General features: G+C 37.7%; 1 protein-coding gene across 1 annotated transcript in view; it reads right to left on the reverse strand.

Annotated features, from left to right (window-relative positions):
* Nucleotides 1-17,318, reverse strand: part of mad1l1 (mitotic arrest deficient 1 like 1) — a 936,602-nt gene that overhangs the window by 504,888 nt on the left and 414,396 nt on the right. Inside the window, exon 15 of the mRNA XM_051933631.1 lies at nt 1,468-1,558. Within this exon, the coding sequence (XP_051789591.1) occupies nt 1,468-1,558 (91 nt within the window). The remainder of the gene's footprint in view (nt 1-1,467; nt 1,559-17,318) is intronic.

A 17,318-nucleotide genomic window follows, 5' to 3' on the forward strand; every position in this document is an offset into this window, starting at 1 on the left:
TTTAACACACAGCTTACAATGAACAGTTATATAGTGTAAAAAGTTTAGTAAATTGAACAGCTGACTTATTTTTTATTTTTATAAGCATTATCTATTATATTTCATAATGTAGATTCATCCCCATAGTTCTACATTTAGAACATTTACCAAGTCACAGGGCAGCCTCCTTTTTGGTATTTTATGAAGATTTACTGGTTTAATAACAAAATCACTGACCCTATTTCTGTACTAAAGAGATCCACACACTGTGATTTTATCATATTTATATAGTTTTATTCATACAACAGAATCCATAATTGCATGTATGAAACTGACACTAATTAACAGACGAGTTGGCATGAAAGCCTAAATTTAAACCATCCCCAAAATAATATGTTGAGAATTAACTTCCTCCATTCCCTTGTATCTTCCGATGTAACAAAAGACACACACATACTATTAGCAAAAATTAAATTTTCAACAGAAAGGAGCAAAGTGATTTCACTGGCCAATTGTTATTAAAAAAAAAAAGTTAATATTCTGTAGCTTTAGTTTCCAGGGGCACTATATACTATAATTCAAGAATTTGGATCAGAGTGTTTTACAAAAAGAAATAAATGAGGAGACAACACCAAGTACCAGTCACTGCAAATTAGAAAGGGACACAAGGTGAAAAGGATGGACACTGTAAAATGAAGAAGGACGTGACTTTGCCTAGAAAGAGACAATTGTACACATTTTGCACTGCTACTTCAATTTAAACAAAAGCTACATGCTGTAGCAGTTCAAACATTTGTTTCACATGGCTGCAGTATATTCACTAACCCTTTTAAGACAAGCTATTGATCAACACTGCATTTAAATGAACTTCTTGAATCCCTGCACAATGGATTAAAAGAAGGCTCTTGAGATTCTGTCTTTCTCAAGAGGAAGCACTAGGGCAGAAGGGGAACATGTAATTATACTGCTGGGAAAGTCATCCAAATGTCTACAGTTTAGGTTGAAAAACCAGCATTTAGCTGAATACAAACCACATTCAAGAGCAGAGCTCCACTAACAAGGATGAGGATAATTACATTTATTGCTTAAAGGATGCACTGCATAAGATCAACTCTTATAAACAATCTCAAAGGTGCCTTAAGTAATTGAAGGGGTATTCAACTTAAGTGGGTATCATCCTGTGAGGAAATAACAATTGAAAAGAGAATGTGATTCCCAAAGTGACATGAAGTAAATAAAAGAACAACCTTATAAACAAAAAATGAATATAAATGCTAATTTATGCACATGGGGATTCAACGCATTAGAATTAGAAATGAGAAGCAGTTCCTTTAAAGTATAGTACAGCTACAGAGCCAAAGGAGAAAGGTTATCTGCCATCCCTCCCAAAACAAAAGAAAAATGGAAAAAAAAATAACACTTTGCCGCCTTAAAGGAAAAACCCTAAATTCATCTGAAATTTCATTTTCTTAATTAGTTCTCACATACCTGAAGGTTATGCCTCTCCAGTCTCATCTCCAATACATTATTCTGCTCTTCGAGACGGCTGCGTTCTGCCTCTAGCTCTTCAATCTTTTGTCTGTATCAAAACGAATAGAATTTTGTTTTAAGCATAGCAATTACCATTATAGTTTATAATTGAAAAGTGCTTTTCTTTTTAGAATCACACAGAATAGAAAAGTAGTTCAGAAGTTGTTATATTTTTGAAGGAAATTTTAATGGGAAAGCAGATATGGAACAATTTTAAAGAAAAGTGTTCAATCTACTGCTGATTTTGTTTAATGGAAAGCAATTAATTCTAAACCTTATTTTTTGAACAGTCAAAAGACACTTTTTACAGATGACTGCAGAAATGTCATCAATGTTTCCTGATATACCTGGGACTAGAATTGTTAGCTGATGCTTTTATGGTTAACTGTATTTTAAGGTGGTCAAAAAGTTTTAGAATATTATCAGTTTTTTCTATAACTCTTGCTGACAATCCACCATTAAGAAGCTGTGGTATTTTTGGTTAATCTTTGATAAAGCCTGCCGATCCCAGTTCTCATCTCCAAGCATATACTGTCAAAAGACATCACCTACTCTATGAACCTGAGGCTACAAATGGGAGAAGCTGATGACAGATTAATGGTGTTATGGGAAAGAGTTTTTCCTTTAAATAGTGGGGTTACCAGACTATTCCTGTAACTTTAAAGTTCTGGATAAAAGAAAAATTTCACTAGTTTCTAGTTTATGCATTTGTGATGCTTATTTACATATGAAAGGGGTCACTGGGAACGCGGCTTTTTGGAAAACTGCTTTAAGTTAATTAGAATATTATCAGTATCCCTTATATGTTAAAAAAAAAAAAAAAAACACCTTTTTTCCACTTCTTGTCAAGTCTCCTATGTAAATGGCAAACTGTACCACTTTTTACACTTATGAATGTTCATCAGACATGGCTTTTCAGGAATGATTTAAGCAGAATGAAAGCACTTAACTAACATATCAAACAGATGCAATACAGATCAAACAAAGTCCATCAAGTCATCATTCTCTAGTTGCACTATTGATTCTGCTCTGTTATTCCATTAAACCTTTGTTCATTTACTAAGATTTCCTGTCACTTGGGGGCAAATCATATGCATCAAAAAAGAAGCAGTGAGCACAGTCACCACCAGCAAGCCTTACCATGAATAATTCTCACAGCCTTAGCTACAAACCGTTTCATGCAAAGTACTACAATAAATCATCTTAGAATGTAATCAACAGTGGCAACTGGCAACTTCAGATGGTAAGAATCCAAAAGTGCACATACATTAGAGTAAAGAATCTTTTGAGATTAAGAGCCACATACATATCGCTTTGACATGTCACCAGCTACGCCATATAATTTACAGATTTTGGTCATATAAGTTTAGCATAATTCCCTGTCTAAGCCACATCTGTATTATTCATGTGTCTAGGTTTCAGAGCATATTCAGAGCATATTCTTCAATTTCTTTACATAAATATGGAACATGTGTTTTTATCTTACTGCAAGGTACAGCTTCCAACCCTGGCGGAAGATCAAGACAATTTTAGCTAAGGTGAAACCATTAGAAAGTAAAGAATGACATTAGAAAAGCTTTGACAACAACAAGCCAAACAGCCCACCAAAGCTTGCCAAACCTATCCACGTAATTTCTCCAAAATAACATCAAGTTGAGATTTGAAGTTCCCTAAAGACCTACTCTCTTTGACACAGCTTTGTAATTTTTTCATGTGTATAGCTCTCTGTAGAAAAAGTTTCCAATGTTTGTTCAAAACATACCCTTTAGAACAAGGGTGTGCAAACTACGGCCTGCGGGCCACATCCGGCCCGTTGGTCTTTTTAATCTGGCCCGCCGAAGATTGGTACAGAATTGCCCAAATCAAATCATATCATATCATAATTATGACTGCATTCATTTGACCTTGTCCTGTAATGCCTGGCGTTCCACCAGGTGGCGCATTAGGCGCAGTGATACATTGACTTGATTTTGCGGAACCCGGCAACTCTCTGTTATTACTCTGCTACTGCTCTGAACCCATCTGCAACAATGAGTGGCCAAAGAAAAGAAAAGCTGACAGTGAGTGCCGAGTGTTTAATAAGGAACGGACAAATAAATACTTTTTCACTGAAGTCCAGTCAAAGGCTGTATGTCTTATTTGCCAAGAAACCATTGCAGTTTTACAGGAATAGAACATCAGCCGTCACTTTTCCACCAAGCATGCTAGTTACGCTATGTAATGTGCTGGCATTCAAATTAGCAAAGACCAGCAAGCCTTTCTCCGAAGGGGAGTTTCTCAAAGAGTGCATGGTAGAGACGGCAGGTATCTTGTGTCCTGAGAGCAAAAACAAATTTGAAAAAATTAGCTCATCACGCAGGACAATGACTTGTCGTGTTGAGCTAGACTTAGCTAACAAGCTAAACAAAAAAGCATTTACATTATATTCCTTGGCACTGGACGAAAGTAATGACATAAAGGACACTGCTCAGCTTTTAATTTTTATCAGAGGGATTAATGACAATTTTGAGATAATGGAGGAGTTTTTGGCCATGGAATCCCTAAAGGGGAAAACACGGGGAGAGGACTTGTATGACAGCGTGTCGGGGGTCATCAAAAGGCACAAGCTACCTTGGAGTACACTCACCAACGTTACCACAGATGGATAACCAAATCTGACTGGAAAAAAACGTTGGGTTGCTCAAAAGAATCCAGGAGAGGGTGAAGGAGGACAACCCTGAGCAGGAGGTAATTTTCTTACACTGCCTAATCCACCAGGAAGCACTGTGTAAATCCGTATTGCAGCTTGACTACATAGTGAAGCCAGTTGTAAAACTCGTTAACTTTATTCGAGCGAGGGGGAAAGTATGTCAGCGAGTGTGGGAGCTCAAACAGGAGATCTAATTTTTGGAGCTACTTGAGAAAGCTGACGATTTTCCTGAACTGAGTGACACAGATTGGCTTTGTGATTTAGCTTTTGCTGTGGACATACTGACACACATGAATGAGCTGAACGTGAAGCTACACGGGAAAGACCAGTTTGTGCATGAAATATACACAAATGTCAGAGCCTTCAAAACCAAGCTAGCTTTATTCTCAAAGCAAATGTCAAACAACTCATTCGCTCATTTCCCCACACTGGCTACGCTGAAAGAGGCCCCTCAACTTGCGAAAAAATACAAGAAACCACTGGACGACCTGCATGGAGAATTCTGCCGCTGGTTCTCCGATTTTGGAAAAATTTACAAGTCACTTCAGCTGGTGTCATGTCCCTTCACACAAGACCCTGAAACGGTACTACAGGAGTTGCAGTTGGAACTGATTGATCTCCAGTGTGACACCGTCTTAAAGGAGAAGTTCAGCTCTCTTAAACTGGATGAGTTTTATGCTTCATTAAGTGCAGCCAAATTTCCAAACATCCAGAAGATGGCACAGAGGATGCTGGTGTTGTTTGGCTCTACGTATGTGTGTGAACAGACTTTTAGTGTGATGAACACCAACAAAGCACCCCACAGATCCCAGTTGAGTGATGAACACCTCAGATCTGTTCTGAGAATTGCCACAACAAAACTAACACCAGACTTCGATGCACTGGCAGAAAAGGGTGATCAACAACACTGTTCCCACTAAAAGTGAATGTAAATATTAACACTGTAATGCCTTTTTTATGTTTATGTTTGATATGTATGTATCTAGTACTGGCCCGACCTGTCTGTCAAACTTTAAACGTCAATGTGGGCCCTGAGCCAAAAGGTTTGCCCACCCCTGCTTTAGAAGCTTCCAACTGTGTCGCCATGTTCTTTCTAATATCATTTTAAAGTACCAGACTGAATCCACTTTACAATTTCCTTTAAAAGTTTAAGAACTTCAATCATGTCACTTTATAATCTCCATTTGCTTAAACTAAAAATGTTCAGCTTATTTACTATTTCTTCACAGCTAATTTATCTCAATCTGATCTCTGGATTTTTTTCTTACACTGCTACTTTTTTTTGTAGTCTGGAGAATAAAACTGCACACAGTACTCCAGGTTAGGCCTCACTAGTGTGCTATAAAGCCTATGGATAACCTCAAATGACTTATACTCGTGTTATATAATCTAATATTTAAATAGCCTCCAGAACAGATTCTGTAAACTGTCTTGATGTAGATAGTGATGAGTCAACTGTGACTCCAATGTCCTTCTCAAAATGAGAACTTTTAATTTTCAGAGCTCCCATTATTCAAATCTAACATTTCTACTTCACGCGTGTAATACTTTACACATTTAGAAATTTAATCTGTCACAAATCTGCCCAAACCTGTATGCTGTTCTTCATGTCCCTCTCCAATGATTCAAATGATTCTAGATTATTGCAGTCCCACCTAGCTTGGTATCATCTGAAAATTTAACCAGGTTGTTGTTTATAATCCTACCCAGATCATTTATATAAATTAAAATTAGCCCTAGCAATAACCCCAGAAGGACGCCACTTTTAACATCACCCAATTCTGTCAATGCTCCTTGTACTGTAACCCTTTGCTTCTTGTGCTTCTAATTTTACACCCAACTACTCACTATGCTCCGAATTCCAACTTCTTGTAGTTTGATGCCCAACCTCTCATGTGGGACCTTATCAAATACCCAAAGCCAAGGCATTATAAGAATAAGCTGTTAAAGACTACATAGGAATGTTGCAGGAAATTTGCTGAAGAAAAATAATCAAGTCAAATGAATTAATATTATTGAAATCGACAGTAGTAGTAACAGTTGTAAGTAGTAGGAGTATTGATATGCCTTCATAATGAAATTAATTCTATATTTGCAAGACCTACCAACATATGATACATTACCACAATAAACAAAAAATATTAAAATAAAATAGGTAACTTGAACTCTACCCTTGAGCTCATAGCAAAGCAGCTTTCATGCTGTGATCTGTAAATCCAGCCTTATAATGTAAAAAGATTGAATGGTTTGTTTTTTTGTTTTTTTTTTGTTTATATCAAATTCTCTCATTAGACCACTAAGGTTCTCAGCACCTCAGATATATACGCTCACCTACTAACATAGTATAATTATTATTATTTAAAGTACCATGATATAATGACAAGATAATACTCAATTTAACAAATGGTTTCACTTGATTCTAAAATAATAAAATGTTTTGGTAGTTATTTTTACTACTATTTGTACCTCTTACCAAAGATAAACAAATGAAGTTAATATGTTAGCCCTGGGCAACATGGTGATGCAATGGTTAGAACATGTATGGATTTTCCATCAGTTTTCCTCTCACATCACAAAAGCTCACAGGATAGGTTGACTGGCAATTGTAAAATTAGTGATGAACTAGTACCCTGCTCAGTGTTGGTTCCTGCCTTGAGCCCTATACTGCCAAGAAAGGGTTAGGATTTAGTATCCCTGAGAATGCTAGGTACTGTGTATATTACCACTCTTTTCCATCAGTATCTTCAGTGTCAGTAAAAATTTCTTCCACTTTCAGAATATCAGAATATGTCAATTTGAGTCACCTTGCAGACATTTTGTCATATCAGATGTTGTATCAATCTGTTTTTCCCCTGTGTTAGCTAAAGCAAAAAGTTGGCAAGCAAAACTTCTTCCTAGAGTAGAAGTTCATGTTTATTGCTATTAGAAATTCTTTCCACTAAAAATGCATATAGTGTAATTAGTCTCAGTTTCATTTTGCCACGTCAGAAATTTGAACCAGTCTGTATCTGACAACCAAATAATGTCAACAATGTTTTACGTCTATGAGTCAATTAGCTCCATCAAATTTTAAATGTTTTCCAGCTTAGGTGTTTCTAAATACTGGATTAAATAGCTTCTTCATGATACAATCTCTTGGTGCTAAAAGAATAGATTAATCTGGTAAGTTTCTGAGCACCTTTTTATTTACACATCATCACAAACTGGCCAGCAGGGTAAAGGAACACAACAAGAATCAAGTACTCAGAACTTATACAAGTAGGGAAAAAATGAAGAAAATAAATCTGGAGAAAGAATACACTTTTGAAGTAAAAGTTATGATTCGGTTATGAGACATTTTCTAGAAAAATAGAATCGATGCAATGGATAATTTCTGAGATAGCTAGCTGAGATCTGAGGCCAGTCATCCAATTAAGCAACAGATTCACAACAGTTACCTCAAAAGAAGATAAACATCTGAGATAAAAAAAACAAAACACTGCAGCCACCACAGCACTTATGGATCAGGGACAGCAATCACTGTTCCAACAGATACTAACAGACGTAGAAAAATAGTTATTTATCAGCAGATGTAGGCCAATCAACAGCAGACAATACAGTCATGCTTATACGTTTATATACCCTGGAAGAATTTGTGAAATACTGGATATTATTTGGAAAATATAAGTAATCACGCAGAAAGCTTTTAATGAGGCAGTGTTCTCAAGTGAGGCAATTTATTATCACATAATTGTGTGAGCCCTTTTTAAATCATAATGATAGCTGAAATCAGTCAAAGGGGCCTGATCAAAAGTTTATATACCTTTAAATGTTGGGGCTGACATTATACACACAATTTGACACACACAGGTTCAAATTAAGGTAATTAAGGGAGAGTGTCCACACCTGTAACCGCTTCGATTGTAATCAGTGTCTGTTTATAAAGAGTCGATTTAAATTCATGTAGAACTGCACTGACTTTGCTGGATACCAAGTCACAAGGAAAGCAAAAGAACTGTCAAAGAACCTGCAAGAAAAGGTTGTTGACTTGTATAAAAATCAGTAAAAGGATATAAAAAGATATCCAGAGATCTGAAAATATCTGTCAGTAGTGTTCAGACTCTGATAGAAAAAAGTGGAAAGTTAGAGGTTCTTTGTTACCAAGCCACGGTCAGGTAGACTAACTGAAATTTCAGTCTCCACTGCCAGGATCATTTGTGGCGCTGACAAGAAAAACGCTCAAGCCACTTGGACAAAAATGGGCTGCATGGTCAAGTTGCAAGGAAAAAAACTCTTTACAGTGACAATGCCACAAAACAGCCCACTTACAATATGCCAAATAGCAACTAGACAAGCCTCAAAACATCTGGAACAAAGTCCATTGGAGTAATAAGACCAAAATTGAACTTTATGGTCACAGTCATAAAAGCTATTTTTAGAAAGGATGCGACAAGGCCCATGAAGAAAAGTACACCATCCCTACTGTGAAGCATGGAGGTGGAATTCTGATGTTCCTTCGGAGGTGAGAGCTACTGCTGCACAGGTAAATTAGTGAAAATTGATGGCAAAATGAACTTGCATTCATCAGTCCGGAAGATGCACATATGACGCACTTGAATCTTCCAAAATGACAGTGATCCAAAACACAAGGCCAAGTTGACCCTTGGTTGGCTAAAGCAGAAAAAATGAGAAGGTGCTGGAGTGGCCATCACAGTCTCCTGACCTTAATTTAATTGAACCACTTTGGGGAGATTTCAAATGTGCATTTCATGCAAGGCAACCCAATAATTTATGGGACCTGGAGGCTTTTCACCAAGGAGAATAGACAGCTCTACCACCTGAGAAATTCAAGGGCCTCATCCACAACTATCACAAAAGACTGAATGCCATCATTAATGCTAAAGAAGGCAATAAACAGTAGTAAGAACTAAGGGTATGAAAACTTTTGGACAGGGTCTATCTCACTATTTTCCTTTTTACTGTTTTGTTTTGTGGTTGTGTTGTTCTGTGATGCCTTATAGTTTAACTTGGATTACAAAGTAAATGAAATGTCTTTTGCCTAATCAGTCATCTTTTCAACAAAATATGTGCACACCTTATAAACTATGCCAGGGTATGTAAACTTATGAGGACCACTGTAAAATACACTGTAAACAGTTTCATATTCTTGCTAGGCTGATTCAAAAGACATCAGGATCAGTGCTGACTATATCATAGTTAATTTACCCAGCTGATACAATTCTATGTGGAAAATGTCAGTAAAAGAAAACACCCTCTGTGTGTGTGGTCAAGTTAATTTCTTGTTTGCTACTACTTTATGACTAGTTTTTTTTTAAGATAGCAAACCATGGACAGTTATATACACTTCCTTCAGCCCAAACATTTCCATTTTTTGGACTGCTGAAAATTATCTAAACAAGTAAGCTCTACCAATGTTAATTGGTCACTACCAAAGCAGAACCGTTCAGGTCAGGGGTCTGCAGAAAAATTCAGACTTGGCTTTTCAAGAGCTTTGACAATTACAACAACCTGGACGTAGTGCAGCAGCTCCATCATATTATAAGGCTCAAGTGTAACTGATTTGAGTGTCTACTGAGGACATCCTCTATGTACGTCCCACCAGAGCTACATCAGTTATGGCCCACCACGAAGAGACCCGGAAAACACTGGAAGTGCTGTATCTTTCAGCTGGTCTGGAAGCATCTGGGAATATCACACAGAGTTTGTTTATGGGACCCTTGCTTCAGGTGCACTTAACAATAAAGTCATGTTCCCTTGTTTGCAAACAGTGCACACAGGTCCTATGCTGTTTTTAAAAATAACAGTTTTACAGAAAAATAGAATAAAGCAAAGACGTTACAGGATTCAGCCAAAGGTGGTAAGTACCTCTTGCTAAGTTGTCACTGCATTTAATGTCATGTGCACTTTATAGGAACCACTGAAGAATGACATAATAAAAATGATGGCATATGTATAGAGTGTTGGTTTGTCTGCATTATAAACCGTACAGATCAAAGTGATGTATCCAAAAAAAAAATCAGTCTACATTTTTTGGGGTTTCAAGGTAAGAACTGCAAACATTTACAGAGATTTCAAATGATGTACAGTGTGATAAAACAGTGAGACTTCTTGCAAAGGGGAAAAAGTGCAAAGAGAGAGAGTGTACAAAGATTAATCTCTGTCTGTACTGATAGTGACTGAGACTAAGGCACTGCATGTCTTGTGTGCCTGTATAAAACCAAACAACCTTGTGTTGCTGGCTTATTTTTAACAAACAAAGTCAGGCATCTAAGCTCATATAACAAATACGATTGATTTAACACACGCATCTTTGTCAATGAGTCTAATGTTTTCCAGCAGTCCTCTTAATAAGCAAACATAAGGATTATAAAAAGGTTGCTTGCAGGAAAAACACACTTTCCAGGATTAGAGGCAGTATGTAGTAAGCAGGTTTCCAAAAATTATTTATTTAGAATAAGCCTTTTATCAAGGAAAGTTAAAAATCAACACATAGATAATACACTTGAGTGGCCAAAAAATATTTAAAAAACTAAAGATAAAAAAAATTGTCAAGTTTAGCACAAGAAAGAGTAGAAGACAGCTGCTCCCAAACCATGTTGAAAATTAACTCAAATAAAACCAAACGTACATGACAGCTGAGTAGGTGAGAACATCTAACAAAACCAGGAGGAAAATAGAACTGGCAGCTTAATCCATCCACAACTGCTTTGAAAAAGAGATGTGTCTTAAAGCAGGGCCTGGACATCAACAGATTTGAAGCTGCATTAGAAGTTACAGGAAGTTTACACTGCAGCTTGGGAGCAAGTAGTGAAAGACAGCATTCATTTTTAGCACTTCTCAAGGGAAGGAATAGTCAGATTGAACCACAAGAACACAGAGGCAGGATGTATTGAGAATGAATGACACAAATCTGTTCAATAGATGAATGACAAAATAATAATTGTGTATCAAAAGGCATTTACAAAACTGAACTTTATTACCTTAAGATATGAGGAGTATCCTCTCCTGAAGACACAGATTAGCCTTGATTTAAGTATGTTAAGTGTAGTAAAGGATAAGCATGACAGAAGAGCTGCTTGTAGTACACTAAAACTATATTATGTTAACTGTAGATGATAGGAGATACAATTGAATCTAATGCACAAGATGCACCATTCAACAACAATGCATTGCCAGGCCTTGAGATTTTGGCTTCCTCAGCAGCAAAAAACAAAGGCTTTTGAAGGAAATGGGATTCTGTGTGTGAAGTACAGACAGAGTTACACATCAAGAAAATGTGATGCTGCTATATTAGTACAAAAAGTGATAAACTTTAATAATAATATGGGAAATAATGGCACTATAAAGGTAGCACAGATCCAACAACCAGGGTTTGAATCCCGAGGATGGGCAATGTCTGAGAGGATTGTGCAGAATCCCTCAGTGTCTGAATGGGTTTTCCTCCCACAACCCAAGACTACAACTTAGGTTAATTTATGATTCTAAATTGCATGCTGTGGATGTGTCTGTCTGGTAAGGTGGCTTGCCAACATGTTCATCATCAAGTAGGGACCTCTAATCACTTTCATGTAAAGGGATACCCTCTGGAACTCCCGAGACCATCAGTCCTGTCTCGGTCACACAATAGAAACCTTGAAGGGATAAGTAGCTTGATCATCAAAGTGCACAAAACCATGTGTGCTAAACAGGAGCACCCAAAAAGCCTCTAATGTACTTTATCAAGAACTTTGTGCTCCTGGAATAACTATACCCACAGCAATCTCATTGAATGAAAGAAAATCACACCCTCTTACAAACTCTTTGGCCTCTGCTGATGTTTATAAACATACATTTTATGGCCTTTTCAACTACCAGCCTCCATCTGTTGTGTTTACAGCCACTAGGGCCAGGGTCACACAATACAAATTTGGCAAAATCCTTTAAGGCATATATCCATGTGTGTGTGTTATTGAATAATACAATAATTAAATTTAAATCCTTGAGGTGGTTTGTTTTTTTTGTTTTTTAAACTTGCTTAACCCAGGTTTAGAGATACAAGGGGCCAGGTAAAATCATGGCAGCACCCAGCAAAAGACAACAACCAACACTGAATGTTGTGCCAGTACATTGTAAGGTAAATTCATGCACACACCTGCACTCACTCAGAGTAGAACAGCTTAAAGTCACCAAGTAATCACATACAAAGTCCATGGGATGTGGGAGAAAAAGTTAAAATACCTGGGAAACAAAAACATGCACATGTGGGAAGATTGTGCAAACTACACTTAGACCATAAGTGACCTAGCTAGGATTCAAGCTCAGACCCTTGGATCTGTGTGAAAGGAAATCTAACAGACTACAAATAAACCGTAAACAAACATGTCAACTACTTCAAAATAACTGATACACATACATACATAAGGAAGAACCAATCTAAAAATGGCAATTATACCTTTCAAAAACAATAAGTAAATCCCATAAAAAATGGCTGGATCCTTTTGTAAATAATGATGAAACTGTCATTTTTCCAAAAATAAAAAAACTCACAGAAAAAGCAACACTTTGAAATTAATAGCCTCCAAAATAATGAATCTGAGGCACCCTTAAAATAAATAGCTTAAAACGTGTCTCAACGAGTGTCCATTTAAAAATCGGCAGATTCTGAAATGTTGAAAAGAGAGAAAAAAAAGACAAAAAGAAGCACTCCACATAACGCCAAGACAACTTCACTTGTGTCAAATGATGTAGAACGTGTAGCCTGCCGAGAACTAATGATGCATAGCTTAAGATTTTATTTGATTCTTCTTTCCAGCAGAACACTACTCTGTCAGCATAATATGCATGCCAAGGCTGCTGAACACATAACATGCTGCGCATCAGGTGGCTTATGACTCAGCCAAGAGACAAGCCACCAAAATTCCAGTTTGAGAGTGACCTTAAAGGTTAAAGCCAGAGATGATACAAAAAATAGGAAAGCAACATTCAGCTTTTCCTTTATTCATATTTTTTCCTTATCACTTCACAAACTGTGGCTATGATAGTTCCACAAAAAAATAAATAATTTCAAAAACCCTGCAGTCACAAAAAAACAAAGTAAAGTATTTAGCACAAGTTAACCCTGGGGAAACAAGTGCAAGAGTAAAACACAACTTACAAGGGAAGCGGGACTACACGGTCTCAGAAGAAACTGCAAAAATGATTTTAGAGTTAGTAATCACAAAATTTCACGGGGTAGAAGTGCTGGGTTGTGTTTACTAGACTGAAAAAAGGCCAGGATTGGGAAAATGAATCTCTCTTGAAAGTGTCAAACAAAATCTTTGCTTTGGTGCTTTCCATGGGTTCATATTCAAAAATCTCTCAAAACATAAAACAAACTAGAAGAGATTTTCGTTTTCCATAATGGCTTAAACATTTCTAGAAACCAACAAAAATGGCTTTAGACAAATTTCTGCTTATCAACTCAGTGCAAACAAGAATGGATACAAATGACAATTGTGCGTATCAAGAAAATTAAGCTACTTTAATTAGTGTGATCAGCACAAGCTTGTACCTGTTCTATGGAGGCAAGTCATCATAAGGCAGGGCCATGGATAAATTACTAAAAAGGAATGGTTAGGTGGATTGGTGATTCTAAATTTGCCCCAGTGTGTGCTTGGTGTGTGGGTGTGTTTGTGTGTGTCCAGCGGTAGGCTGGCACCCTGCCCAGGATTGGTTCCTGCCTTGTGCCCTGTGTTGGCTGGGATTGGCTCCAGCAGACCCCCGTGACCCTGTGTTTGGATTCAGCGGGTTGGAAAATGAATGAATATATTGATGCCATTTAAAACTTTATGTAGTTAATATAGTTTTCACATATACAGGCAGGCTTCCCAAGTTGCAGAGTACAGCATGAAAGATTTTTTTTTTATTATTTCCCATACATCCATCCATTCACTTCCTTAACATTAATGTGTGGGAAACTATCTTTAGCATGTCAAGGACAAGGCATCAAATATTTGTTTTATACTCAAAATTATCAGTGAACTTTGCAATCTATATGTCTGTGAAAGTATAACAAAAGTATAACAAAATGCTGTCGCACTCCATCTACAGTGAAACAGAGTGAAAAAAATGTTTTGATTAGATAGATAGATAGATAGATAGATAGATAGATAGATAGATAGATAGATAGATAGATAGATAGATAGATAGATAGATAGATAGATAGATAGATAGATAGATAGATAGATAGATAGATAGATACTTTATTAATCCCAATGGGAAATTCACATTCTTCAGCAGCAGCATACTGATACAATAAATAATATTAAATTAAAGAATGATAATAATGCAGGTGAAAAACAGACAATAACTATGTATAATGTTAAATGTTAACGTTTACCCCCCCGGATGGAATTAAAGAGTCGCATAGTTTGGGGGAGGAACGATCTCCTCAATCTGTCAGTGGAGCAGGACAGTGACAGCAGTCTGTCGCTGAAGCTGCTCTTCTGTCTGGAGATGATACTATTTAGTGGATGCAGTGGATTCTCCATAATTGATAGGAGCCTGCTGAGCGCCCTTCGCTCTGCCACAGATGTTAAACTGTCCAGCTCCATGCCAACAATAGAGCCTGCCTTCCTCACCAGTTTGTCCAGACGTGAGGCGTCTTTCCTCTTAATGCTGCCTCCCCAGCACACCACTGCGTAGAAGAGGGCGCTCGCCACAACTGTCTGATAGAACATCTGCAGCATCTTATTGCAGATGTTGAAGGATGCCAGCCTTCTAAGGTAGTATAACCGGCTCTGTCCTTTCTTCCACAGCGCATCAGTATTGGCAGTCCAGTCTAATTTATCATCCAGCTGCACTCCCAGATATTTATAGGTCTGCACCATCTGCACACAGTCACCTTTGATGATCACTGGGTTTATGAGGGGTCTGGGCCTCCTAAAATCCACCACCAGCTCTTTGGTTTTGCTGGTGTTCAGGTGTAGGTGGTTTGAGTCGCACCATTTAACAAAGTCATTGATTAGGTCCCTATACTCCTCCTCCTACCCACTCCTGATGCAGCCCACGATAGCAGTGTCATCAGCGAACTTTTGCACATGGCAGGACTCCGAGTTGTATTGGAAGTCCGATGTATATAGGCTGAACAGGATCGAAGAAAGTACAGTCCCCTGTGGCGCTCCTGTGTTGCTGACCACAATGTCAGACGTGCAGTTCCCAAGATGCACATACTGAGGTCTGTCTTTAAGATAGTCCAGCAGAGGGGTGGCAAGGACGTTTAAAAGGGGAAAATAATATTTTTGTGTTTTACTTTATACTGTATTTGAAAATGCACAAATTCTTTGGGTTAAAGAATGCCAATGTTTATTTTATGAATAAACTAAAAAGAATAAAAAAAATATGCATATCACACACGTGCGCCTGGGAGGTAGTCAAAGGGTTCAAATCGGGGTATTAACAAGCCAGACTAAGGGTTGGCACTTAGTATTAACACCTCTTCTTCTCTCCCCACAGATCCTCTGAAGAGAAAACCAGGTAAATATCTCACGTCCGGCATCCACAGATGACCTCACTTCCGGCATCCACAGATGACCTCACTCCACTTCCTGCCCTGGGAACACGCCCTTCCTATTTTCCCGCTATAAATTCAATCAGTAAAACTCAGTCATTCAGTCCAGTCATATGGTACTCGTCTCAGACCTTAAAGACTACTCAACTTCTTCTACATACGGGGTAGATCCCCAACTCTTCTTGATTTGTCTTGTGCTTTACTACACATAATTGGTTTTACTAATCAATATGGCCAACACATGGCTCCTCTAGGAATTCAATGCTCATTAGTTAGCAACACTCCACTGGTGCAACTCTACCATACACTGCATAAAAGGTCCCAAACCAAATAACATGAAATATCTATGATCTGCTGAGCTCGCCATGAGTTTAATTTATTCACACTGGTCCACTGTCCCATTAAGTGTGCCTTTAGTCAAGCCAAAAACACCTTTGCGGGGATGTGAAGGACCATGATCAGGGACCTCATGTATAAAACTTTGCTACAGACAAAAATAGAAATACAAGTACACACAAAAACATTTCAGATGCATAAAACTGTGCTTAAGAAAAATACTACACACTTTTCCCTTTATACATTCCAATCAACATAAACTTTAACACACATGCACGGCCTACAGCCCCACCCTGACTCTTCCAGAATTTTGCGTATTTGAATATGCAAATCAGTATAAACAAGCCATTCGGTTCAGTGTTTTATTAAGACAATAGCAAAAGCACATGTATATATATTTAAAAAAAAAAAAAAAATTTTCAGCAAGTACAAAATAGAAATCCTGCTCAGTTAAGTGTAGGCAAGGAAAAACATACTATTGATGGCTTAAGCAGTGGTATAAGCAACAAAAGAAAATTGATGGAGTGGCATAGCAGTTGAAATTCAGAAAGATCAACATGTACGTTGTTCCTGCTGCACTGAATAAGTTCACGCGCTCTAACATCACCCCTCCCACCGATCTGACTCTCTAAGTAACAGCACAAGTACAGACGCAAACCAAGTGTAATCAAGAGTCCCCGGTTCGATCCCCACTCACTCCTATATTTGCCGTTTTCAGTAGTAGGCTGCTCTTTTTGTTAATATTATACAGTACACACATGCACTTGGTTTGCGTCTGTACTTGCGCTGTTACTTAGAGAGTCAGGTTGGTGGGAGGGGTGATTTTAGAGCGCGTGAGCTTATTCAGTGCAGCAGGAATAATACACATGTTGATCTTTTTTTTCTTTCAGTACATGTGCCTTCCCTGTTTATTTATATATCTCTGCCTGTCTGTCTCTCTATTACGCAGTGCTCTGTCTGTCTGTGTGTTATGGATCTTAAAAATAACAGTTATAAGGGCAGTTGTTCATGTTAATTGCAGTCTCAATTGTTAAAAAAATATTTTAAAAGAAGCATCCCACATGAAAATATAACGATCTCATTAACTGACAGTGCATACCAATTTATAAATTTTATGTCCATTTGAGGTTAAAAACAAAAAAAAAAGTAACACTTTATCCCCAGTGGGGAATCGAACTCAGGTCTGTGAGACACAGCAAAGCTGCTGCTCTCTGAGAGGCATATCTTAATGCACTACGCCACGGAAACTGTTGTGTC

This window comes from Erpetoichthys calabaricus, chromosome 11 (assembly GCF_900747795.2).
Source record: "Erpetoichthys calabaricus chromosome 11, fErpCal1.3, whole genome shotgun sequence".
In the NCBI taxonomy this organism is placed as follows: Eukaryota; Metazoa; Chordata; class Cladistia; order Polypteriformes; family Polypteridae; genus Erpetoichthys; species Erpetoichthys calabaricus.